At 41.6% G+C, this 25,231-nt stretch overlaps 1 protein-coding gene across 2 annotated transcripts in view; it reads left to right on the top strand.

Annotated features, from left to right (window-relative positions):
- Window positions 1–25,231, top strand: part of LOC135914962 (UDP-N-acetylglucosamine transferase subunit ALG13-like) — a 152,833-nt gene that overhangs the window by 56,554 nt on the left and 71,048 nt on the right. For both annotated transcript variants that reach the window (XM_070528219.1, XM_065447901.2), the window contains exons 14-16: window positions 8,139–8,185; window positions 11,601–11,704; window positions 22,592–22,697. In XM_070528219.1, coding sequence (XP_070384320.1) covers window positions 8,139–8,185; window positions 11,601–11,704; window positions 22,592–22,697 — 257 coding nt within the window. The remainder of the gene's footprint in view (window positions 1–8,138; window positions 8,186–11,600; window positions 11,705–22,591; window positions 22,698–25,231) is intronic.

Below are 25,231 nucleotides of genomic sequence, written 5' to 3'. Positions count from 1 at the left end.
ATGTTGGGCAAAACGTGGGTGTCATAATGTTTCCTCATTTGCTTTATTCAGAAAATTTAACTGGCCAAAGTGGCCCATGTTGAGAGTGCTGGCTTCAGTATATTTGCTGGTTGTCTGTCAGTTTGCATTGCACACAAATCTAGTTCTAATTTCTTTGATGCTTCAGAACTTTGCTCTGGCAGCTTGTTTTCAACAGAAATGTATTGTCAGCTTTTATTTCTGTGCAGTTGTGCAGGGGTGTGGGGTTGCCGCCCTCTAAAGTGCTAACACATACCGAGTTTTCAGCCTACAACCTGTGTGGACATTGCACTTATTCCTACATTATTCGCTTTGCAACAGCATGCAAGACACCACGAGTGCATGTTGTGGCTGACTTTGCCAAAACCCGTTTGGTGCACACAGTAAATCACCTGTGAGCAGCGCCAAGGCAGCCTAGTCCGTAAGCAATGGAGCGCTCCCATAATCAGCAGATGCACCATTATGGAGGTGCTACTTCACTGCTTGCTCCCCATCCCCCATGTGCAATGGATACTGTAACCTTCTTCGGCACAAGCACGTGCGATTCATACTGCGACTTTCTAAAAATTTATCTGAGGCATTTGCCGAGTCATTTATTTCGTTTCCCGTTATCACATGTTTTCTGCATCACTCACAGATAATGTCTCCCTGTATTACCTCGACCTTCACCTCTGCATTTCAACTCGAAAAAAGTGAAGTGCTGCATGACTGAGCCAAAAGCTGTTGAAGTTGCCTAATTTTTATGATATTTTGTTAGCACCGTGATAACGTGCCTTCCCATGCCAAGAACAGCAGAGGTCACTGATGGTGTTAGGCGGACGTTGTCCTTCGATAACGAGTGTGGCCCATACGTTTTCACAGTGAAAAGCGTTAGACGGCCTTGTTCATAAAACATGAAACAGTGAGACAGTCTAGAGGCTCATTCACGACATTAGCGCAGAAAAAGCGACAGAAAGGGTATGATGTTGTTCAGTATAAACATTTTGACTTGATCTAGCTGTTCACTGCGCGCAATGCATGCGGCTCATAGCTCGGTCTGAGTATTCTGAGCTGATTATTTACGTGTTCACAAGAAAATTGCTAAAAAAAAAAGATTCTCGTTACGTAAAAGTTTTGGATGTTGCTTCCCTGTGGAAGCTACTGCCAGAGGCTGAAGATATTCGTGACACTGATGAGGTCTGCCAGCATTGGTTTACGTGCCTCAAGGAAAACCTGTCATCTAGTGGCACCCACAATGAAGTATACAAGGCACTCCTTCAGCAAGAAGAAGCAATTGACAACTTCAACAGCTATGTCCTCCTTTCTTCTGACGTTTCACCATTGAAGCCACCATCTTCCATTCACAAACGCAGCATACAATCTTACAGAAAGAGAAAACAGGTCGAGATTGAAAGCGTTGTGGTGACAAAGATACGTTTAACCTTAAGCACTGCATATGGAAGCGTCAGCATGCCTAAACCATCTGTGACAGAATGTTTTGCATGTGCTGGCTAGTTATGATAGCTTGAAGTAAGCGTACAAGCCTTCAAGGTTCTATTGAAAGTACCTCAGTCTCTTAACCATCATGCCACCAGAAGTTGAAAAAAGATGCATTCAAGAGGCAATCCCAGCTCTCACAATGTACATGCTCAGAAAGGCCAGAAATTGGCGTGAGAAGCATGGAATGGGGTCAGATTTTGATCCGTACATGAGGTCAAGATTAAGCCCATTGGATGTACAAGCTGCATTCGACTATTTCACCAAGGAGGAACTTGGGTGCTCTTGGCAGAGCCCAAACAAGGATGTTGTGTCAGTCATCACAAGCCAAAGAGAGTAAGTCTCAAAGCGATTTATGACACATTCTATCCATGAGAAGTTCCAGTCGTTCAAGGCAGCTTACCCCAAAAGTGTCGTCACCCTGTCAAAGTCTTACAGCTTGCGTCCAAAATGGGCGCTGCTCACACCACAACAAGAGGTTTGCGTTTGCGTTTATTGCGCCAATTCCAGCGTTTGTCTCCACGCTTGAGAACATAACTGGCATGGAAATCTCATTAGAAGGCATGAAAGCATTGTGCCTTTGCGGCTCCCCAACCATAGATTCTATGTTAGGTGGATGCGAGCTCTGCCCATGGAGGGAAAGTGTCACTTTGGCCACTCTGGGAATGGTTGACGAGGATGGGGTCACACTGTCTGGGAAAACGATTACTTGACCAAGAAGACATTGTCTCCAACCGTTTTTGTTAAAGAGCTTGGCAAACAGGTGACCAAATGAAAATGAACAAGCCGCGGCTGTTCATGAGGCAAAGAAGTGCAAGCTGCATGGAAGCATTGTTATGCATTTTGATTTTGCAGAAAAGTCGACTGTCCTTCTCAAATGAAGCACCATCGTACCATTGGCACAAGAAGCGAATCTCCATTTTCACCTGTGTCGCCACGTCAAGGAAAGCAACACTCAGCTTTACTGTCATAAGTGACAACATGCATCACGGCACAGCGCGCACCTGCTACGCCCTAGGTAGAGTGCACAAAGTATTAGATGAAAAAGCATCCACCTACTGCCATGTGACATACACCATTTTAAAAATAGGTGCCAACTGTATGAGTTGTGCCAATCCAAGTACAGTCAAATCTCAATATAACGAATCACTTAGAACTGCCGAAAATCGTTTGATATTCTGAAAGGTCGGTATAGTGAAAGCTCCCAAAATCAACCATTCCGCCCACCAACCCATCAGTTCATAAGTTGTCACCGTTTGAGCTATCCACAAGAATGTCACTGTTGGCTCTCGGCCCGCGCTGTTGCTATTTTCCATAGATTCCATCGCCACACACCACCGAAGCACCGTATAATAAGAGTGATGTGCATAAAGCAAATGCTGAAAGAACTACTGACAAAAAGCAGGCTCCATGTTGCCTCCAAAGGGCAATGTTTCTTGCAGTTTGTTTGTTTTTCACATTCCTTGCCATGGACGCTGTAAGTGTCTCACTCGAGGTGGACACCTGAACTATTCCAAAGTGCAAGCGCGCGTAAATGACACCATCTGGAAAGTGCAAAGTGTGATCGTGTGGTATCCTCGCGAGTACGAAGGTTACATTTCTCTACGTGCATAGCTAGTATAGCTGCAGAAAGAAGCGCAAAAGGAAGAGGCGTGCACAGAAAGAAGAAAGAGATGCGGATCCATTGCTAAAGGCGACACTTACCTGGGCAGAGCATGCACTTACTAAACCCGATGCGCCGTCACCTCCACAATACATGAAAAAAATTATCTCCGAGTTTTTTTTGTTTGTTTGTTTGGTTTTTTTTGGTTTTTTTTTTTTAGCGCCGTTTTCGGCGCTCAGGTTTTCGGAATCGATGTCCCGTGGTGGCCACTTTCTACACCTTGTCGTCTGCTAGCCTACTGTTTTGACTGCCGTGAAGGATACACAGATCTTGAGGAATCTCCAGATTTTGAAATATTAGTTCGTAGTACTGAGGCGTTGTTAACATGAAATGGAAACTTAATAATAATTTTTATTCTGAAAAGATTGGCATTTTGAAGTTTGTAGTATTGAAATATTGCATCATTAAAATCATAAGTCAGCAGGGGATTTGTGAAAAGATTATTAATCTGAAAAAGTTTGTTAATGTGGTGTTCATAGTATCGAGGTTTCACTGTGTATGTCCATGAGGTGAATATTTTCCACTACCGGGCATGGTAAGGATACCTGTGACCAAGCTTCCCTGCAGAACCTGATGTCTGGAAGTGCCGCCTTCATTCAGTCGGCACATGAGGTGGTTTCCAAACTTAACAGCAACATCAAGAATGCGGCTCTGCTTCATGTGCCTGCTGCAGCCATCAAGAAGCATTGTTAGCAAAAGTCTGTGGAGTGGAAGTCAGTGTCGCATGTGCTGGGAATTCAGTCATGGCATGTGTGGATGTATGTGCGCAACCAGTCAAGTGGACACGCGGTGTCCGTTGCCAGAGCTGCTGCTAGCTAGCTGACGGTGATCGGACCCTTTTAAATAAATACTAACTGCAAAGGACATGCAACAAAATTTGTTCGAGCACCACAAGTAGTGTCGAGTCAGAAAACGAAGTAGAAAACACATTCTCTGTCCTTGCCACAATAAAAAACCTAGGTAAACCTTCCTTCATTTGTGACAACTGCTACTTTTTCTTTTTTTAACAGACAGTAAATGTCAACAAACTGGAACGAGTCATCGCGGCACTAAAGCCAGCACGATCAACACGGGCCACTTTGGCGTCATATATTTTGTGAATAAATCAAATGAGAAAACATGTTATCGCACCCATGTTTTGGCCAACATAAGCGGACATCCATACAAAGTTTTTTTCAAAAATTGGAATCGGAGTTTTTAAAAAAAATTTTTGAATTAGTTTGTTTTAAATTTTGTTTATATGACAATTTCTTTTTCTTGTGTTTCATGTAGGAAGATAATATTTTGGATAAATGTTGCACAGAGAATGTTCTATATTTGACACTTCAAGCTTCTGTGTGAAATAGAAAACGCACCAAGATGCATTGAAGTTATAAAATTTTTTCTGATTTGGGTCACGTTTGGAGATGTTTAACATTTTTTTCGTTTTTGGACAGCATAAAAAACACATATAGAACTAATTTACTCTGAAGCGTAATAAAATGAGCAGGAAAAGTTTGTGACACATTTTCAGTTTGGACCTAATTCGGCTGGGAAATTGGAAAATGTTGTGTTAGCAATAGGAGGACTCTCGCACCGCCACCTTCATATATATATATTTTTTTTCGCTTGCTGGGAATGCTTTTCGGCAACAAAATTTTCGGTTCTGTGCAGTTTGAATATTCCTACATGTCATAAAAAAACCAGACAAAACAAAAATAGCAGGTGGACATGCATGTTTGATCTCTCGTGGAATCGCCCTATGTAGGTGTAGTACCGTATTTGCATAAATACAACGCACATTTTATTTTTTTTTGCAGATCTTTCTAAATTTCTGGACTTGGAATGTGCCTTGTGGTATATTCAGCCTCATGACATTCAGCCTCATGACATACACCCTGTATGTCATGACATGACATGACATACAGGGTGTTTACGTAACTTGTGCCAAAGATTTGTGCCAGTCACATGGTTTTATTTCATATTTCGCAGGCTTTCTTTAAAGGCCGAAAAAAAATCGCCATGCAGCATGTACGTTGCCACAAAAAATTGGATCGGTTGTTTCTGAACACTCTAAAGCTCAAACGCACTTGGCCGTAAAGTGTATATTCAACATTTTGCGTAATTCATCTTAGTTAACTAATTAAGCATGATGTAAAAGATACTCTAAGGAGCGCCACATGATGGCAAACTATATGCCATTAGTTTCATACAGCTGCGGCTAACCACTTTTCGTTACTTGAAACACCCTGTATAATGTCTTTTTATTTGTGCCTGCTTTCCCTGCTCTCCATGCCCGTTGTCACTTTGCATCGTGCAAGAGCTGTGAGCTCAAAGTTGCCACTGTGCATTTTGCGCCGCCTTCTCCCAATTTCAAACACTGCTAGTGCTGCATCAATACATGATTATGCACCTTAAGCAGGATGATAGGGGGCTGTTGTGAAGGCGCGTGAAGCAAGTGGTCCGTAGTTGTGCGGCGTATCACTGCACAATCCGTGAAAGGCTTTGTCATGTTCGATTGTGTCAGGGGCATTTTTAAGTGCTATTTGTTCAATAACCTTGGTGGGTCCAATAACCTTGGTGAGAGGACAATGCCGATCTGGCGAACAGGGACAAAGTACTCGTCCTTTCGCTTTTTTTTTTTGCAACAGCACTTCGTAGTAACAATGAGTAAAGGCCTGTGCGCATCCGCTTTTCTACATCATTTCTTGTTTCTTTGCAGAATCCCTCCTCACATTAGATTCGTGGTCACTTTATTTTTTGTGCAAATATAGTATTTAATTTAAAGGGACACTAAAGAGAAACACTAAGTCAGCTTAGCCCCGTAAGATATTATTTCAGAACTTAATTTTCTCGTAATAATGAACCCATTACGATGACATGTATGCTTCGAATTTTGCGCTGATACCCCAGAGTTGGTGTCATTGTGATGTCATGAATTTCAAAGTAATTTTTTGTAATGGAAAAATTTTTTTTTCGAACATTCTTAAATTTACTGCTCAGAACTTCCTAAGTTTTTGACCTTTAAAGAACACAAAGTAGTACATCTTTAAAGATAATAATATAACTGGGCCTGAGCATACATCGTCAAAATCTGTGACCTCATGGCAAGCTGTAGCAAGAACTTCAAGGTGGCATCGCTACCAGTCATTTGTTTTTGTGCCATTTTTAAAGAAAAAAAAGTCTTGCTGAACCTCTTCCAACTTGAATGAGAGTGTTTTTTTTTTTGTCAATATAGAAGGCTAATTTACTAATACAGCTCCAATAAGTTTTCTTTTTGATGTCCCTGTAAAAAAGAATAAGTGTGAGTGTCTCCTCAGAATGTGCCCCTTTAGAGCATAATATGTAATGAATGTTTTGCAACAAATTTATGGCCACTGAGTTAAAAGAGCTGAAGTAAAATGTTTTTCTGTAAAAGCAAAAACCTTTGTGCTCTTTTAAGTTGGTGTAGTGAATCAGATCACGAAGATTCATAGCAAATAAATTGAAGGCTATGCTCTGTATTCCTTCAAGATTTTAAATGTTCCAAGACTACTTGCATGTAATATTTTAAACATAATAAATTGGTGCAGTTGGGAAGTTTGGTACCAGACGGAACATTTCATAGTTTTGTCTGGGTACCAACTGTGGTAGCTTAGTGGTTACGGCATTGCACTGCTGAGCTTGAGTTTGGGGGTTCAAAGCTCACCGTAGCAACTGTATAGCGATGGGGGCAAAATGCAAAAACGCTAATTTACTTAAGTAGGTAGGTGCATGTTGGATCGGGAAAAAGAAAAGGGATAAGCGTTTATCTAGAGTCCACTAGGGCGCCCCTCATAATCAGATCATGGTTTTGTCACATAATTCCCTGGAATTTAATTTAAATAATTTTAAGTTTTGTCTTGGTAAACAGATTTTACAAAAGACAGAAAACCGAATGTTGTTTGTACGTTTACGCATGCTGCGGGATGGGCTCTTCGTCAAAGTAACTCCTCAGTGTTTGTGATTACTGATCGCTTGTAGCCTTTTAGCATGTATGTAAGCTGAGAAGAGAAACGTAGTATGGTCCTGGTGTTTACTCTAGTTAATTATTTGTACATACATATCTATGGGTATGAGTGGGTTAGTCTAGTTTTCAACAACTGCTCTAAAGGCTCTTGAGGTCTGTAACCACTTTACAAAAATTTTTAACATAGGAATTGGTTAGTTGTAGGGCTGTGCGAATAGTGATTTTTGGGAACGAATTGAATATTGAATAGTGCTCAAAGTGTTTTTTGAGTAATGAACAGCCATTATCGCAGTTAATGTAAAACAGTGTCCACATCATTGTATTCCTTAAGTTAGCAAGTTTGTCATTACATAGTACAAAAAAAAAAATGCCGCTGGGCAGGCCATGTCATGTGTAAATTAGATAACCGGTGAACCGTTTTAGAGTTACAGAATGGGTGCCAAGAGAAGGGAAGCGCAGTTGAGGATGACTAATTTCATGACTAGGTGGGGTGATGAAATTAGGAAATTCTCAGGCGCAAGCTGGAATCGGTTGGCGCAGGACAGAGCGAATTGGAGATCGCAGGGAGTGGCCTTCGTCCTGCAGTGGACATAAAATAGGCTGATGATGATGAGCACGTTATGAAGCGTTCTTTATTAAAAGCATAAATGGAGCATTATTAGCAAACAAGTACAGTTTCTTTGCATGCACAGAACTCTTCAGAGAGTGTGAATGGTCACTGCAAAGTATGATTGCCTAAGTGACATAACCCGCTCCACTGTGAAATTTCTCATTTTTTATGTCTATACTTTGCCCGTGGGGTTTAGAACTTAACATACTTTTACTCCAATTCTATCTTCATAGGGCACAGTTGAAATATTGACAATTTGAAAATTATCAAGAAAGTAATTGCATTTACGAATAGTGACTATTCAGTTCAAAGACTGAATAGTATAGCACACTATTCAATTCGTTATTGGAAAGTTTTGAATGCTCGTACACCCCTAGTTATTTGTGACTGTACTTTGTGTGCAGATCTTCCGGAGTCGCAGTGCAGACTTGCACGCAAAGGGAAGGCCAAGGTGAGCTTTTGTGACTTGCTGGCACACAAGACACGTTTGAATTGCAGACATGCAATTGTGACAGAAACTGAATTGGAATTTGATTGGATCAGAAAACAATCGTTTTGCAGAAAAATAACAGCTGCCTCTGTAACCTTGAGTTACTGCTTGTCAACTCAGTACTGTTTACCTGCTCGGAAGGTTACACTTGCTTTGGCAGCTGTAGACATTTTTAACACAAACTGAGCTTTCAGTGAGAGCATGTTTCTGCAACACCAGTGATAAACATATATGATATGAGAGATGGAGCACCGCTAGGCATGTCGGAATCACAGTTCTGGAAAACTAATTTCTAAGAGTCGAGAAACAATTATGAAGTGATGAAGTCAGACACCCTGAAAGGTGCAGATCCTCAAAATATATGGTGTCATTGAACAAGGGATTGCAGTGGTCTTTGTGGACCTCTGATGTGTGGTTGTGCAGATTAAGCTCTGTGCATACTGAGACATGTCCTTTCATTGTAGCCAGCGTGCTCGTTAGCATTAATGGAAAAGAGGACGTTTGAGGTCCGATTGTAACCAATATTCTTGGTCCTGAATAATTGGCCAGCAAACTGCCTTTCTTTTTTCTTTTTGCTTTAATCTGAATGTTCATGCAGCTGGACATTTGACAGATATCCTAAAACTTGCTTGGTTTTATAGGTTGTGTGCTAAAAAGTAGCATGTCTTACTTATCTAAGCCATTGATATCAACCACTGAGTAACGGCCAGCAATTACATCGTTAGTTAGGGGCCGCCAATTAAAAATATATAGGAAATATTGTTAGATTGCTCTAAAATAAATAGGGCTACCCTTTACAGAAGCCTACTGGCTCCGTAACAAGTCTAAAATCATGTCGCTGCCACCTTGAAAATTCCACACCAGCTTTTCATGATTTCGTTGATTTTAGGACTGCCTGGCATAGGCTATTGATTCTTTGTTGGCAAAAGAAATGATTGCACATTGCATTTGAAAGTAAATGAGAACTGGTCTTGGGAATTCTCTTGAGCCTCTCCTGCACAACGTGCTGCAAAAATCACTGTCACACTGACATTATTAGTGCAATACGTTGGCCGTAATTCTTTAAAAAGAAAGAAGGAAACATTGGCCTTTGTTTCCTAATCCTAATAAAAGCCATGTTATTTCACCAAGCAAATGCAAGAAAAATGTTCTTTCAGCAAATTCTCACAGCCTAGCCTAATTTAGTGTGTGTCTGTAGGTCTTTTTAATGTCCTTTCAACTGTGTTGTAGAAACCCTATTGGCAGTGTAGAAAAAATTGAGTGAACAAATACAGTGACCAGTACTCTGGTGTTACCTCTGATAGGCCATTTTTGTTTTTGCTTAGTGCCAACTGGCAGAAGCATTTGCCAATGGCCATGCTATGCTGTCTTCTGTATGCATGACTTGTATATACTGTGTCTTTCATGTCAGCTGTTCTGTAACCTGAAGAAGCCTTTGGTTATAATTCCTGCCTTTTCTGACGCCTTTCTCTCTTTCCTTCTCTTTTTGTTCCCTTCATCCCCTTCCCCATGTGTAGGCTAGCCAACCGTACGTATGCCGGGCTATCAACCTCCTTTTCTCATTTCTCATTGACCTCTACTCATTTCTTTCTCACACAGTCACTGACTGATTTGCCCATTGATGCTGTGCACCGCTTTTGTGCAGTTCATTGCAGGCCCATAACACTTAAGCATACTCAATAAATTCATTATCATCTATTTAATGCTTAACTATTACAGACCCCTTGCCTTACCTGCTCACAGATTATGCAGGGACTTCTTCATGGGCATTTGTTCCCTTGAGAAAAACTCCTACAGATCTGAGGAGACTTCAAGCCAACTGCATGTCTTAGACAGTGAATAGCTGCTTGCATTTCTTTCATTGTGGGTTGGCATGTCCCCAATCCACTACTTTAATTTGGAAGCTGTCAAATAAATTATGGCGACAACAGTAAGGTGAGGTGTTTGAACATATTGTTTTGCTTGGAGACGCCCAGTGCACAGCACTGTGGTGACATCTGGCAACCGCGATGCTAGTCACCAGCTAAGCACAGCCATCCGAGATCTTTGGTGTGGAACAGCGGGATTAACTGTAGATTCTGAAGGTGGCATTTCAATAAGTTGTATCAATTTGTTCAATACTTTAGGAACTGTGCCATAACCTTCATAGTAAAATGCGCATTGCCTGTGTGGTGGACCCACATTTGTGGTGAGGTATCTTTTCTCCCCGCTTGCAGCTGATATTCCATACATAACAAGTCAAAATGATTTAGTTCACCCTGCCAGGGTTATTAATAACACCTCCTGCATCATTTGCAGTCTGCTTCTGTGGGAAAAGTAGGGGTTAACACTGGAAACAAGGCACTTGCAATCTTGAAAAAGAGGATCTTGTCATATGCTTTGAATATTGGTTCAGCATAAATTTTGTTGTATTCATTTTGATCAGAATCGTTTGTAGTCTAAAATGCAGCTTTCTACAGGTTGGTTACTGTATGCAACAAGCCAGGCCTCATTCTGTCCACTATTTCAGAACGCGGTGCTCATAAAGCATTCCCTGAGAGTGATCTTTTTTGGATGCCCTTCTGTTTCAGTCAATTCACAGACCACACTTTGCTAAACACTGCATAAAACAATAGATTACTTCTCATATATAGTGCCTTGTGACAGAAGCACTTGATGTATTTGTAAATTTATAAACGTAAAAAGTGTTAAAATTTTGAAGTCCCTGTACACGCAATATAAACAGGCCTAAGAGATGAGATGAGATGAGCCAGTTTGAGATGCATATTATTGTTTACTAATGCAGAATAACTTTAGAAAACTGTATTGGGCTGTATTTTGTTTCAATTCTTTTCCTAATGCATCCTTATGGCCATACTGTCACATTGTGTAGACATCAATGGTAGAATGGACATTGAGAAAATGCGCAGGTGGGACATTTTGGCTGGAACACCAATGCATTTCATTGCACATTTTGTGTTGGTATTTCATGGAAATGGTGCTGTTTTGCATCATGGCCAACTTTAATTTTTCAGTTACATGTCCTGAAATAATTAGGCGATTTTAGTTTATTATTCAATCAGTTGGTTATTATCACATGGATTCTCACGTCTGTCACCATGAATAATGTGTTGGTAAAGAAGTCGTGTCGGGATTTTGGTTGTGCTGTATTTAGAAGTCACTTGGTCTTCCCTTAAACATCTATTATTTAGTCTTTGTTGTATTCTAACTGGGGTGAATCTGCTTTGTGAAGAGGAAAAGACAAGCTCGAGGCTTCTCTGTCGTCTCAGCCATATAATAACAAGTTGAACCTGCCTCTTACATAAGCCTGCATGTCCAAGTGGACCAAATTGAAAGTGCTTTCTGAGTACAGTGCCTTATTGCCATGTCTTTGTAGGACCTCTCCTTGTGGCTGCCTACAGCGGTCGATGGAGCACATCCACCCCTAGACTTCTCTCTTCCGCAGCCTTCGAATGTCAGTTGCTCACCTCCTGATGACCAGTAAGCTGCTCTTGTTGTTTGCAGGTGCAATGGTTTCTTTTCTTTTTAATTAAGACATTTAACAATGCTCTTTGGTGCATGGTGCTCATTTCTCTTGGTGGCTTGGTAATAAAAAGAGGCAGACAGAACCTGCATATTAATTAATAAAACATTATTATTGAATGTTTATTTGCTCAGCCTATGGCACACAATTAGGGTCCTTCATTTTTGGTTTTATAGTTCCAAATTCGGGCTTATAAATTGCGCGTTATTTTTAAGCCATATATGCCTAAACTTTGACTAGTTAAGAATTTTTAAATATTGTTTGGTAAAAAGCCTTTCAGGAGCTCCAGAATGTTGCATCAGCAGTTTACTGATAGAACATTTTTGTGTAACTGTTGGTTTTGAGCCATCCTATATATAGCAAACTAGGTAAATGCACTACTTATTGAAGTGATAGGATTTAAGCTATTTATTTCGAACTGTGGTTTAACTTTTGTCACAATGCACGGTAGTCTTGTTATGGCAGTTTGAACAGATTGTTCGCCTATTGAGTAGAATTTATCCAATCGGGTAAATCAATTTTCTGCTTTTGGCCAATACTGTTGGCTCTTTGAATGCAGTGGCTTATAGATGTAAGCTTTCTGGTATGTGGCCGCTATGGGCTTTTAAAATGGGAGCAGGTAAGCTTTATCACTTCCTACACTGTAGTGCTAGAACACATTCACGCACATAAGGAAGGTATGCAAGTAGCGAAGAATACCGATTCTTGCTCGTATAACAGTGAAGTATATTGCAACGGTTCAGTGAAGCCTCTACACTCTACCTTTATTGGATTATATTGTATGGCTATAAAAGCCACGGACTCCTGACCACGCCATTTGAGTAACTTTTTATTCAATGTCTTATTACCAGCTGCTTGTGTTCCACACATTGAGCGTTAGATGCTACTGCAGCAGTACTGTAGCATTTGTAATGAAATCTTAGGTAATCTTAGGTAATGTAATCTTAGGTAAGGTAATGAAAACCTTGTACCCATAATTCTAAATTACATCAACAAAGTTTGACTAATACTGTGTCAGTTTATGGGAAAGATGCACAGAAGAGAGCACTTAAAAGCTGTTTATCCTGTCCCATGTCTAATCCAAGCATAGATTATTTTACGGGGCGTAGTAGTTTGTGTTATGTGCAAGAAAAGTGACCACTTCATTTACAAAAAATGTAGACCACTTCGTCTACAAAAATACAGGGTTGCATCTTGACGAATTAGTGTGTCGTAGGACTAGGTGCTAGGAAAACGCATTAAGGTCATATTTGCACTTATTTGCTGCATACTTTTAGATATTTTACTGTTGGCTCAGTTATAAACATGTCATCACTGCCTTACAAAGCTTTGCATCCTGCTTCAGCCAGAAAAGTGCTGCCCGGCACATAGTTCATGCCCAGGGTGCATTCTTGACTGCTTTCCTCGTTTGTTGTACTAATGCAGGGTACTTTCAAGCAAAATAATGGAGGCTGTTGGGTGCACCTCATCACGAGTGTCAATTTAGTTGAAAATTATCTTCAGCCTTGGGGGGGATTTTTGCTTGCAATAGCCTGATCAAAAAATATCTGCCCTCCAAAATTGCCCAAGAGAATGCATGGTTACGTTAGTTTATCTTCGATAGGATGTTCGGCCCATCGATTGCTATAGGTTCTCGAAACTGCACCCAATCTGCTCAGTGTCCAAAATATAGGATACTGCTGTTTCAAATGTTTGAAGTGACGAAATTTTAACTACAGACAATAGATATTCTGATGTACATGCATTTCGTCCCTTATGAACATGTGATCACATTCCCGAGGACAATAAATTAAATTTCAATTCTCATTGGTAACTATTTTGCCACGAGGTGGTGTCCTTGTCCATGACCCAAAATTTACGATGTTGCAACGGTCGTTACACAGAAATAACTAGATACGCACTTGCCAAAGTGTGCTCAGTGAAGAGATATGACCTTATGGATACAGGCTGCCAACCACAAGCTTTTACATAAAAATTTGAGGAGTTACAGCCAATGAAAGAAGTGTACTACATGTAGGACGCTAGGCATATATAGGTTAAACGGAAAAACTGGTGAGAAATCTTAATTTTTGTTCGTAGGTAGCCCAAAGTTCAAAATTTTGCCAACTCTCACAAATTATTAATGTAAGGCAATGTTAACGCCGACAAGGTTTGTGTCTTTTTGTACGCGAACACTTTCTTAGGACAAATAAACATATATTGACAAGAAGAGGTGCTCCCAAGTCACATGACATAGTTGCTTATGTAAATCTTTGTTTGCATGCATTATTAGCACTTTTTAAACAAACCACAAAATTAAATAGAGGCATGCTCGGCGATCCATTGCTTAATTTGTTCTTCACACTTTTTTTTTAACAAAGAAAGAAAGCCTGACCAATAGTGCACACAGGCGAGGTTCGCAAGAGGTGTGATGCTTTTAATTAGAAGCCTCTGTTGACATCACGGTTACAATTTACGATGCAGAGCAACATCAGTACTGCATTTGATAGGTTACGGTAGCGGATGGTCATGCAGGTCTGCAGCTTGCAGCCTGACCCGCAGTGGCAGCTTAGCGGCTATGGCATTGTGCTCTTAAAGAGCATGAGGTCGCAGAATCAAATCCCTGCAATCGTGGCCACATTTTGATGGAAGTGAAATGCAAAGACGCTCGTCTACCATGCATTGAGTGCACATTAAATAAACCTAGGTGGTCATAATTAACATGGAGTCACCACTACGCCAGACCTCATAATCAGAATGTAATAATTAAACCCCAGAATGTAAATAATTGATATTGGCCTGCAGGTCAGAACCTGAGTGCTTCACTTGGTGGATTGTTCTAATAAATATTCTTTAAACTCATTCTCTAGATAATGCTTTTTATAATGAAATTCAGGGGAAAATCGGGTTTAACCCAAATTGTATCAGTGATTCTGGGCACAAAAATCTGAAAATTATCTGGTTTTGTCTGAAAACGAGGGACCCTACATACATTAAATTGTAAAGTTGAAACCTGTGATTCTTGTAATGAAATGTCGAGATAGTACATGCTGTTATAACTGCAATTCAAGACAGCTAATTTTCTGTTTTGAAGGTAAAAAACTCGCGAAAATGCCCTTCCTCAATTTGAATGATGTTCAGGATACCTGCAGTTATGGCCTCAAAGGGGGCACAAAGGAGAAATATTAAGCTAACCTGTATCACTAAGTTGGGCTTTTGCAATAACAAAGAGGCCTGCTCTTACAGTAGGCTTGGAAAGCCCGAAAAGATGCAAGAATGAAAGACTGGTGGGGATACCTTGCTGAATCCTTGATGGAATGTGTAAGCGCAACTGAAGAAGGACATAGAAAGAAACGGACGCACAGAGACAGCTCTGTTTTTGTGTGTCTGTTTCTGTCTACGTCATCGTTCAGTTGCGCTGTCACATTCTATCATGGATTCAAACCAACTAGCCCAGCAACACGTTTTAACCTTTTGGAAGTTCCTGCATCAGCTTGCCGTGAAATCATGGATTTTGGCACCGTCTGCTCGAGACTGTAGCTAATTGTTTATCAGGACAATGTTGCATTCTAAAGAAACAAAAGGCTTTGCTTAGCAAGTTTATAGAGCATTTACTGTGTCAAAATGACCAACAATATGAGAAAGTATGCTGTAATTTGTGACGTTGCGGTCATGTACCAGCGCTAAGCTTTTGGTATGAAAATCAAGGGGAAATTTAGCCTTAATTTTCTCCACTAATGAGCCTCTTTTGCAAAACGAATGATAGTTTTGAAAGAAGAGTGCCAAGTAATTTAGTCTTCCCCATTGGTGTCCCTTTAGGTCTGTTGGATGATACGGTACTACCTCTAGCATACTAGGAGATCATGCAGTGTGCTGCCATTACTGTACTCCTCACTGGCGTGATAGCAAAGCTTTGCCAGATGGAATGGTCTTGGAAAAATATCTTCAAACTTTCAATGTAAACGTAAAAAAAAAAACATCTTAATTGGGACCAGGGTGTCTACTAACCGAGAAAACTGGGAAAGCCGGGAATTCTTAGGGATTTTGAATAGTCTGGAAGAAACTCAGGGAAAAACTCGGGGAATTCATGCTTCAATCGGTGAAAATTAGCTGTCATTTTATTGAAAGAGAATAGAAGTCACCATACTGCTGGTTCGAGTAAAAGAAAGGAATCGGAATGAATTGTTTTTGATGCCATGTCGTCGGGTGGAGAAGTTGCCAGTGTACAGTCAACAATCGATTTTCCGGACACCCAGTTTTTGTGAAATGCCCGATAATGCGGACAGCTTCGCGGCACCACCATGTGCCCCATAGAGTCAGTGTATAAGAATGTCTGTAATTTCATGCACAAGAACCCTTTGCTGTCAGATTTTCCTGACTTTTTGCCACGACCGCAGGTCTGAAACTGCATTAATCAAAGCGAACACCGCCGTTTTGATTATCTCGCCGTCTCGAACCAGCGCTCTTGCACGTAGATCCGCTGGTAGCTCTAGCCACCACTGTGGCAACGCTAGGCTTAGCTGCTTCGATGTTCGCCGTTAAGGTTCATGCCGTTCGGTGCCGTATTTTTCATTGAAAGAATTCGCCGTTGTCAGTAATGGCACTGACTCCGCCTCTGCAATTTTCGCTATTGGCTTCGAAGCTTAGAAAGCATGATGCGTGTCATAATGCTGGTTCCTGAAAGGCAGCTTCGCCTCAGCACAGAGGTGCTACACAGTGAAGTGTACTTAAAGTGTTGAGGTGAAGCTTAACAAGCGGGGGAAAGGGCAGTTTTCACGGGACACAGTATGTACTCCGTGATTATACACGCGTGCACTCGCCATCTCCTGCCACAGTATGAGCACCAATATGCCTAATAAGTGTACTGGCAGGCCTTCAGAGCTTTTTCGGACGTGCCTGGTAGGATTTGGGCCCTTAAGGGCAGTAGAAGACATGCATTCATTTTTTCGGATGTTTTCGTGGTGCCTAAGGAGTACAAAAAATCGGGCGTTGACTGTACTGCTGACCAAGAGGTTGCATCAGCTGGTCCATGGGGCAAACGTGCGGCAGAACGAGGACAAGAACAGAAATGATCATCGCATTGAGGAATGATCGGGAAAGGAACTGGGCCGCCGATTCTTTTGAAGGAGCTTGAGCTCAAAAAGCAAAGTGTTGGCTGACACAAAGGTGCAGGTGACCCTCATCCAAACCAAAATAACCTCTTGAAAGCAGTGTATGTAAAACTTTGTATAATCTCTTGAAAGCAGTGTCTTAGCATTACAGCTAAGAGTATGCGAGGACAGTTGAGGTTGACTTTCCAAATGCTAAGAAAATCTCACTTGTGACAAATTTCGGGCCTAATACCAATGATCTTGCTATCACTTGATAGAAATAGCTCATTTTCGAAAATGTTTGCTTCTGTATGTATCTCTTTTTATTCGTAGTTGAAAATGTTTGACTCGAAATACAATGGACTTTATCGTTTTTCTTTTTCAAAATATTTTATTTCATGTGCATTTTACTATCCCCTACCATCAGTTTTCTATTTTGAATTAAATAAACACTACTCCTTTCTAATCAAACTGGATTAAGTTTTTTTTTTTTTTTTTGAAATGCTTACTTGAGAGTGACATTATTGGGCGACAGGGGGTCAGCCTGTCTTGACATACATAAAATAAAGTTCTGTGTCGCTCAGGGAATTTGAAAATGTCAACTTGATAGACGCCCTGATTTAATTTGATACCATTTATCACCTAATTTATAATTGCAATTTCTCGTAGAAGCCATGTCTACATTCTGCTACCTGCTAATGAAGATCCATATTTCCTGAACAACACACTTTTATTTATTTTCTTTAATTCATTGAATAAATCAACCAGAATAAAGTCTAGTTTCTTGAAGCATGCTTTTGGCTGACATTACCTTTTGCAATGTTCGCACAGTGAAACTTCATATAACGTTCTGCTCCTTAAAGAGACCCTTAACCATGCCTCGGACCTGGAAAAAAAACCATTCTGCAGAAAGCACATGCTGCTATGAACATCTCATCCACATTTTGCATTTGTCTGTGGCACGTGGGGCTCACAAGTGGAGTGCAAAATCACCTTTTTCTTAAACATGCTCTTTTCAACAGAGACCTTCTCTCCCTTTCGGGGCTACCGGCGGCTGCCACTTGACTTTAGCGGGCAGATTCCCATAGAGTGCTGCCATTGGTCAATAACTGACATCAATCAAGAAGTGTGTTTGGATCAGGGCACTTCTTCTTGTGGTTAGCTTGTGTGTTTATAATGTAGTTTACTAAACAGGTTGAAGTACGTGAAAGTCTTTGTTTTGAATTTCGATAAGAATAATGTGCAGTAGAGTGTCATTGATAAGGTCCTGTTGCTTACAACTTCTCGGTGCCAGCGCTCGCGATTGGGAACACAAAAAGTTACCCAATAGAGTTACACTTATTTTTTACCGGTTCATACGTTCCAGAAAAAACAACCTTTTTTTTTTGCACCAACATTTAGTATGTCACCAAGCTGCGATTGTATGATGCGTTTTTCGGCTGCCAGAGCCCATGCAAGCAAGAAAAGGCGGGAAAGTGCATTATTGAGAACAGCAGCCACCTGCTGCATCAGCTTACCCTCAATACTCTCCCACCCGCCTCGCATGAAAACACCGGCGCACACTCAGTTTTTATTCCAGTAACAGCAAATCTCCTGCCGAGTTGTCAGACACCGCATTCACAGCTGTTCCTGCCAAACCTATTGCGATAAGCATCTTCACAACACGTAGAATGTAGTGCCTTTGGCAGCATACTGCATGCCTTTAGCAGGTGATAATCCAAACACTCAGTCATTCCCTGCTGCAGGCGGTGCGATGTGAGCGCCACGTTTTGCTTCGTGGGTATCTGGCGTCGCCCACCAGCTCGATTTCATTTCAGTTTTCTGTCGCCGTCTTGAGAGACTATGCAATAGGAAAACAACAAAATGTGTCTCCGGCTACCGAAGCCCCACCTGCTCCACGCGGGTCGGCGTCTCATTCCAAATGAGCAATGAATCGTACAATGCTTCGTGGTACATAGTTGTGAACTACAGTTGAGTCTATCAAACTGTTTAGTTATTTTGGATCATACATTTTCTCTGTTAGTATGTTTTTCCTCGCATTTCCTATTTGTGTGTTAAAAGTATGAATGAGGTTCTACTTTACTTTCTGTAGAAGGCAACTATTGTCTGCTCACGTTCAACTGTGCCTGCCCACGTAAGAATTAAACTTTGGTTACAATGCTTATTGGTGTCAAAGCCGTTGGGTCTCACTAATGTCTATTAGTCATTAACACTTATCTAGCCTCTAGCCATGCGAAACTGTTAAGGTCAGACCACAGGTATGCTTGCCAGGGTGTGCTTCCTCCTGGCTGGACGCCTTGGAAAACATCACTTTGTGGTGAGCTATTGATAGCGCTTCAAAATACACAATTTGGATGTGGCTACTATCTGTCTATCAAGCTGGTGCAAAACAAAGCTCATCCGCACCATGTAGCACAGCCAGACTGGAGCACATGAGTGCGAGTGTGCACTCCAGCCCTGTTGTACACACTACACTTGGCTACCACAATTTCATGTAGCTGTGTCTGCTGTGTAGCGTACATACCGTAGCCGCAACAGGGCCCACTCCCTGAGCTCTCTACAGCTCATTGAGGACAACTGCGTGTTCTACTGGTTTCTGTGGCTGGCATGGCTCCAGGTAGGGTGTACTGCCTACTATCGCCAGGCGCGTGGCAAGGTGGCCCGAGCGCCAGCATCTGACTGAAATAGGTTGTCTTCTACCCAAGTTGCGCACCTTCGAGGTGTGTCGCCATCATGGTCGAAGCTCGTAACGTTAGGCCAAGGTGTGTGTGGCCAACATACTCGCACGAGCGAGCACAAAAACGATGTTCCGTTCAACCCTTGGAAATGGTGTGGATGCTGTAGAAAGAAGTGCAAAAGCAAATGGGCTACTCGTGCCATTCGGCACAAGAACACACAGCTGCGTGTAGCACTGGAGCACAGCAAAGGGATGAGACACCGTGCACTCAAGCATAAGTTGAGAGATAGCCTCCAAATTTGGAGTGCCGTAGGCGGCAGAATCGCAAGGAGTGGCGTCTATGTGAACATTCAAAATCGGATTTGGACTGCTAGCCATGGTGAGGTTCAGTAGGCGGAGCAATCTGGGCACTGCCCCACTCCACCATAGCCTTTGCAGGGCAAGGCATTGTAGAAGGAGTGAGAGCACCGTAAAGGATATAAAAGGCGATGTTTGATTGCCAATAACTCCGCTTCTGCTGAATGCATTGAAGTACTTTTTTGTGGCAAAGTGTTTCTGAAATGATCCATTTTAATTTCAAATGTTTTTCTCAACTTCAATAAGAAATGTTTCAATGCCCTTTTAAGAGGAAGCTTTAGCTCGGGCCCAACTCCGATTCTGCCTATTCAAGTGCATGTAAAATGCAGAAATGCTTATATGAGGCAGCCGTTGGACTGATTTGAATGAAATTTGTTGCACCTATGAGAGGAAGGTCAATGCTAGGGACTGTAGGAATCAGAATTTCGATTTAGGGCCTGGAATTTTTTGCATGAATTACCGACAATTGGTAAGTCTAAAAAAATTGAAGTGCAAGGTTTACAAATTCCTAACTGCAGTAAGAACAGATGTTGCAGTTTTGTAAACTTCATCCGTTAGAGCTTCGAAAGCAGACAAATTTGATATATCAGTTTGTCTTGCATGAATTTGTTACAGTGTTTACGGGGATTTTGCAAAACTCGATCTTACTCGTGCATTACATGTTTAATTGAGAGCCATGTTATAATACACCAATTTTGTCCACTTGAGATGTACTGTTAGATGCAGTTTACAAAGTTGTAAATTTAGTTGATAGTTTAAAAAATTGCTTACCTAATTCAGTTTTGCTTCCAGCAATCACAAGATTTTAGCATATTCTTTCAAATGCAACAAACCTGATCAAATTTTCTGCAGTGGTTGCTGAGAAATGGGATTTCTCCATTTCTATGTATTTAGATAAAAGACCCTGAGCTAAAGCTTCCACTTAAAGAAGCAAAGTTGTAAAAAATTGCAGCAGTCACTGTTAAGCAACTACAGAATTTGTCATGCTAGCCATGAAGCTTAATGTAATACAGTAGAAGCTTGTTATAAAGTAGTTGCATCGGAGGTGAAAATACTTTCGTTATAGCCTGCATTCATTTAAGCATACTCACAGATATTGGCAAAAAAAGAAATGTGGTCAGGTCTGTGCAAAGTAAGTGCAAGTGGATTGCCTCCGATAGGCGAGCAAAGGGTTAGAACAACAGAAAGCTGAGCTAGTTGGTAAGGATTCATTATGCAAAAAAGAAGTGAGGCGTGCAGACAGGACACAAGAGTAGAGAAGTGGACAACACGAACGCCGACTATTAACTAAAGGGAGCACTGAGGCGAAAAAAGAAAGAAGACACAAAACTCATCTGCGCATGCATAGCGATTATTTAACCACTGCATTTCATTAGCATCAACGTCCTAGTTAGAACACATCGGTGACATTGATGTCGACTTCTCTACTCTTGTGTCCTGTCTGCACGCCTCACTTCTTTTTTTGTATAATGAGCAAAGGGTCTCTTGCTGACTTTGATGAGCTGTTGGTATCATGCCATGCCACTGCGATGCACAGGAATAACAGTAAAAATTACATACACACGCACTTTACCGCCACGAATAGGGCGCCTCAAAGCGCATCTTCTCCCGCGCTCCATGCAGGGCGGCAACATTCTTTGAAGGTGTCGATGCTGACAATACTTCCTCAAAACCAGTTATCTTGGCTCGGCACGCTTCACTGTTTTCAAGCCCACCTCAGATGTCTGCTGTACGTGTGCATGGTCAGCAGCCACTGTATGCCTTGTGGCCTTGCTGTAACATTTGCAATAAAAGTGGGTGCAATGACTGGGTCTTGCAGTACTCCAATCGTTAGAGATTGTTAGAGAAATGGCTGGCAAATGTTTTCATTTCCAAGAGATAAAAAGGGGGCTTCTATGGATGGTGAATATTAAGAGAAATAGGCTGCCACGAATAGCTCATCTGTATGCACGATGAGTGTTGAATTTTCTGCTTTCATTGAACTGATTTGCAGTCACGAAATAAAGTTCAATGAAACAGTCTATGTGCAGTAAGGAACAGTACGTTTTGGTAGTGAGCTTGTTGACAGTGTGACATTGCGAAAAACCGAACTTCCGCAACCTTGCTGAATGAAGTCCAATTTTCAGCAAAGCTGTTTTCTTATTTTAGGGCTCCAAAAAGGGGGTGACCTAACACCACAGAAAATTTTAAATGGTTCATTTTTGCAAACACATCCTAAATAACGTCTACAGTGGAACTACAGTTTGAGAGAAAAATTAACCATGGGTTCATTTTTGTCTGGTGATATCGATTTTCACACCTCTCGCATATATGCGATGATATCTCCTTTTTCTGCAGTTTGTGAAGGCAGTTACAGTTGGCCAGCGTTCACTTCGTCCCTGCATTGTATGTCTGGTTAGTGTCAAACCAATGTCACCGATGTGTTCTAACTAGGCCGTTGATGCTAATGAAATGCAGTGGTTAAATAATCGATAGCCAGTCTTATAGGGCCTCTGGTAACCGTACACAGCACCTATGTTGTTGGAGGATGGCTCCTCGGTGGTCGCTTGTTGTGGTTGTGGTTGACCACTGCACATAGGTCATTCTGACGTCTTTTTGTTAGTAATGTATGTTGTGGGTTCTGTTATTGTTTACTTATAATATGTGTTGTCAGTCGAGCTTGTGAAGTTAGTTTTGTTCCATCCAAGTAACTTGTTCAAATGGAAGTTGTCTTCAATGCATCCTCTACATATTTTTGTCAGGGTGAGGTTCCCTTTGAGCCCCTCATCGCCCATGGACACCAGCCGATCAGTTTGGACCCATCCTGTACGAATGTTGGCACCTGGCAGCCCCTGCGCATTTCCTCAGGTGTGTGCTTTCTTTTTTTTTTTCTTCACTGGACCTGCACGAACATTTCCTTGCTTTAGAATAAGTGTTGAAATCTGGAAATACTTGGATAATAATGAGCTGGCACAGTCTCCCTGTTCTTAGGCTGCCAGTTTCCGTAGGAATAATTGTGCTATTGAAATGGGAAGATATACTTTCCAATACGTTCATTCAGATGCAGGGGTAAAGTCAACTTGAATTAAGCAACCACAGCAAAAGAGAGAGAGCAAATTTATTTGAAAGGTGTGGTGACTTGTGTGGATGGGGAGGAGGCAAAAAATCTAAGTATGCCACTCTATCAAGGCCTTGCATGTGAAGACATTGACAGAAATGAGATTCAGATGAGATGGAAAGGAGTTAGTTGCATGTACAGTGAAGCCTCGTTAAATAGTAGTTGGCCGGAACTCGGAAAAAGTATGTACTAAACGGTAGTACTGTTTAACCGAAATAGCATGAGATCGCCCACTTACCTGTCGAAAACGGAATTCAGAGAGAGCGATGAAAGGGGAAAAAAACATGCAGTATTTATTCACTTCGTGTGACAAAAGTGTTATTTTGGTTTGATGCTGCAGCGGCCTAGCACGACGACAGCGACCTCAAACTTACTGAAGCTGCGTGCCAGCTTTTCAGCCAGCTCCCTCTTCTCGGCAAACACTCGCATGGCAGATTCCTCGTTGGCGTTACATATTCTCTGTGCATGCGCGCAGTAGTGCTACAGAAGTCCCGAGGCGCCTTTTTCATTGCCGGGTGCCAGAGTTTGGAATACTTTTCGTTTGGAATAGAGTTACGTTATCGCACCCCTGTTCTCGTCGCAACGATTGCATTCATGAGGCTGACGTAACGCGCAGCTTCTGCCACTGTCGCGCCTGAATTGCCCATGCTGTCGCTTTTTGTGTCATTCTCACCGCTGTCGCTATAGTCGACACTTAGGCAACAACAGAGGCAACGATGGCAAAAAGTCGAACCTTGTAGCCGACATCTCTTTGTGGTCGCAGCAGTGCTGCCGAGCAACTTCTTCGCATTGCAAATGCCACACACCGTAGTCGTTGTTGTTGTCCTGAGTGGCTGTGGCACATACCCACAGTGGGGGATTGGCCATGCATCGGGTGGTTAAATGAAGTGGAAACGCTACGTTTTAACCTATGCGTACGCAATAAGCTGGTACGGTTTATGCGGATACAAAACACATTATGTCCAATGGCTGCTGAGTCGGGGATTTGACTTTAGTACTTTTAAAACGAAACTACTGTTTAAGCGGGTACGGTTTAACGAGGTTTTACTGTATGATTTCTTTGTCTATTTTTAGACAAATTGAGCATTTATATGTGTGGCCATTGTGACCTCTTCTAGAGGACTGAGTTGTTTGATTTTAAATCACAGAGGCTAAGTAAGCCCATGTGAAAGTGCTCGACATTTCAGCATGCCCCGCTCTAACTTGAATAGGATTTGGGTATAAGGCGGCAAGCAACCCAAGCAAAAAATGAGCTCGGCGGAAGATTGGGCCGGTGCCTATGGCCAGCCAAAAAAGAGAGAGTCCGATCTCGGCCGTCTGGGCCAGGCTTGGCTTTTGCAAATGTGTAGTCCATATGCCAACCACCAGCAGACTGTCGGCAAGCAGCACCGGGCCAGTGTCATAACCACTGGTTAATTCATTGTGGTCAGGTTTGACCCGCACGCATGGGCCGACAACTTCCCCACGACCCCATCAGCGTAGTTTGTCCTCAGCCAGCGTTCGTATGCTGGTATTCTTTTATTTATTATTAATATTGATTGTTTTAGTCACGCATACAGGCTGCTTTTTCTTATGTCAGGTTTTTCTCACTTTTTTTGCGGTCCCTGTCACAGATACCAGCATATTCTACTTATTCGACTGACTTACCTTAACTGATGGATATTACATTCTGGATAAGTCAGAGTGCAGAAGCATCTAAATAAAAAAAAAATGTGCTAATGATCTTTTTAATGAATGGCCTAATGGCTAATGTTGTAATTGCAGAATAAGAGCCCATCAACATGTAGGACCTATTCAGTTGGAACCAATTTTGTAACTAGCCCCAGTTTTAAGATATATGAAGTCAAAAGTCAGTAAAATAAATTGGTCTCTGTGTTTTCGTTAGCTTTGGCAGGAAAGTAGCTAACACACTGACGCATTTTCACTGCGCTCTTTGACATATGTCTGGAAACTGGTACTAATTACAAAATGGCTTCTTACATAATAGGCCCGGCATGTTAACGGGCTCATTTCCGCCATTGCCACATGTGCACTAAAAAGTTATTCATTAAAAAGATGAAGAGCGTGATTTTGTCAATTAACAACTTCTGCACTACAGCTTATTTAGAAAGTAATGTCTGTGTGTCAAATGTAACACAGCTGAAGAAGCGTAATGCCGGTATCTGCGACAGGAATAAAAAAAAAAATTTGTTTGGGATAAGAAAAGACATGCTGCGTAATTCGCTACTTAATTCATGCACACGTTTGTGTCTTAAGCCAGGCTGTAGAAGGCGAGATATTTGTG

Source organism: Dermacentor albipictus, unplaced genomic scaffold (genome assembly GCF_038994185.2).
Source record: "Dermacentor albipictus isolate Rhodes 1998 colony unplaced genomic scaffold, USDA_Dalb.pri_finalv2 scaffold_11, whole genome shotgun sequence".
Lineage (NCBI taxonomy): Eukaryota > Metazoa > Arthropoda > Arachnida > Ixodida > Ixodidae > Dermacentor > Dermacentor albipictus.
This window is presented reverse-complemented; position numbering and strand designations above follow the sequence as displayed.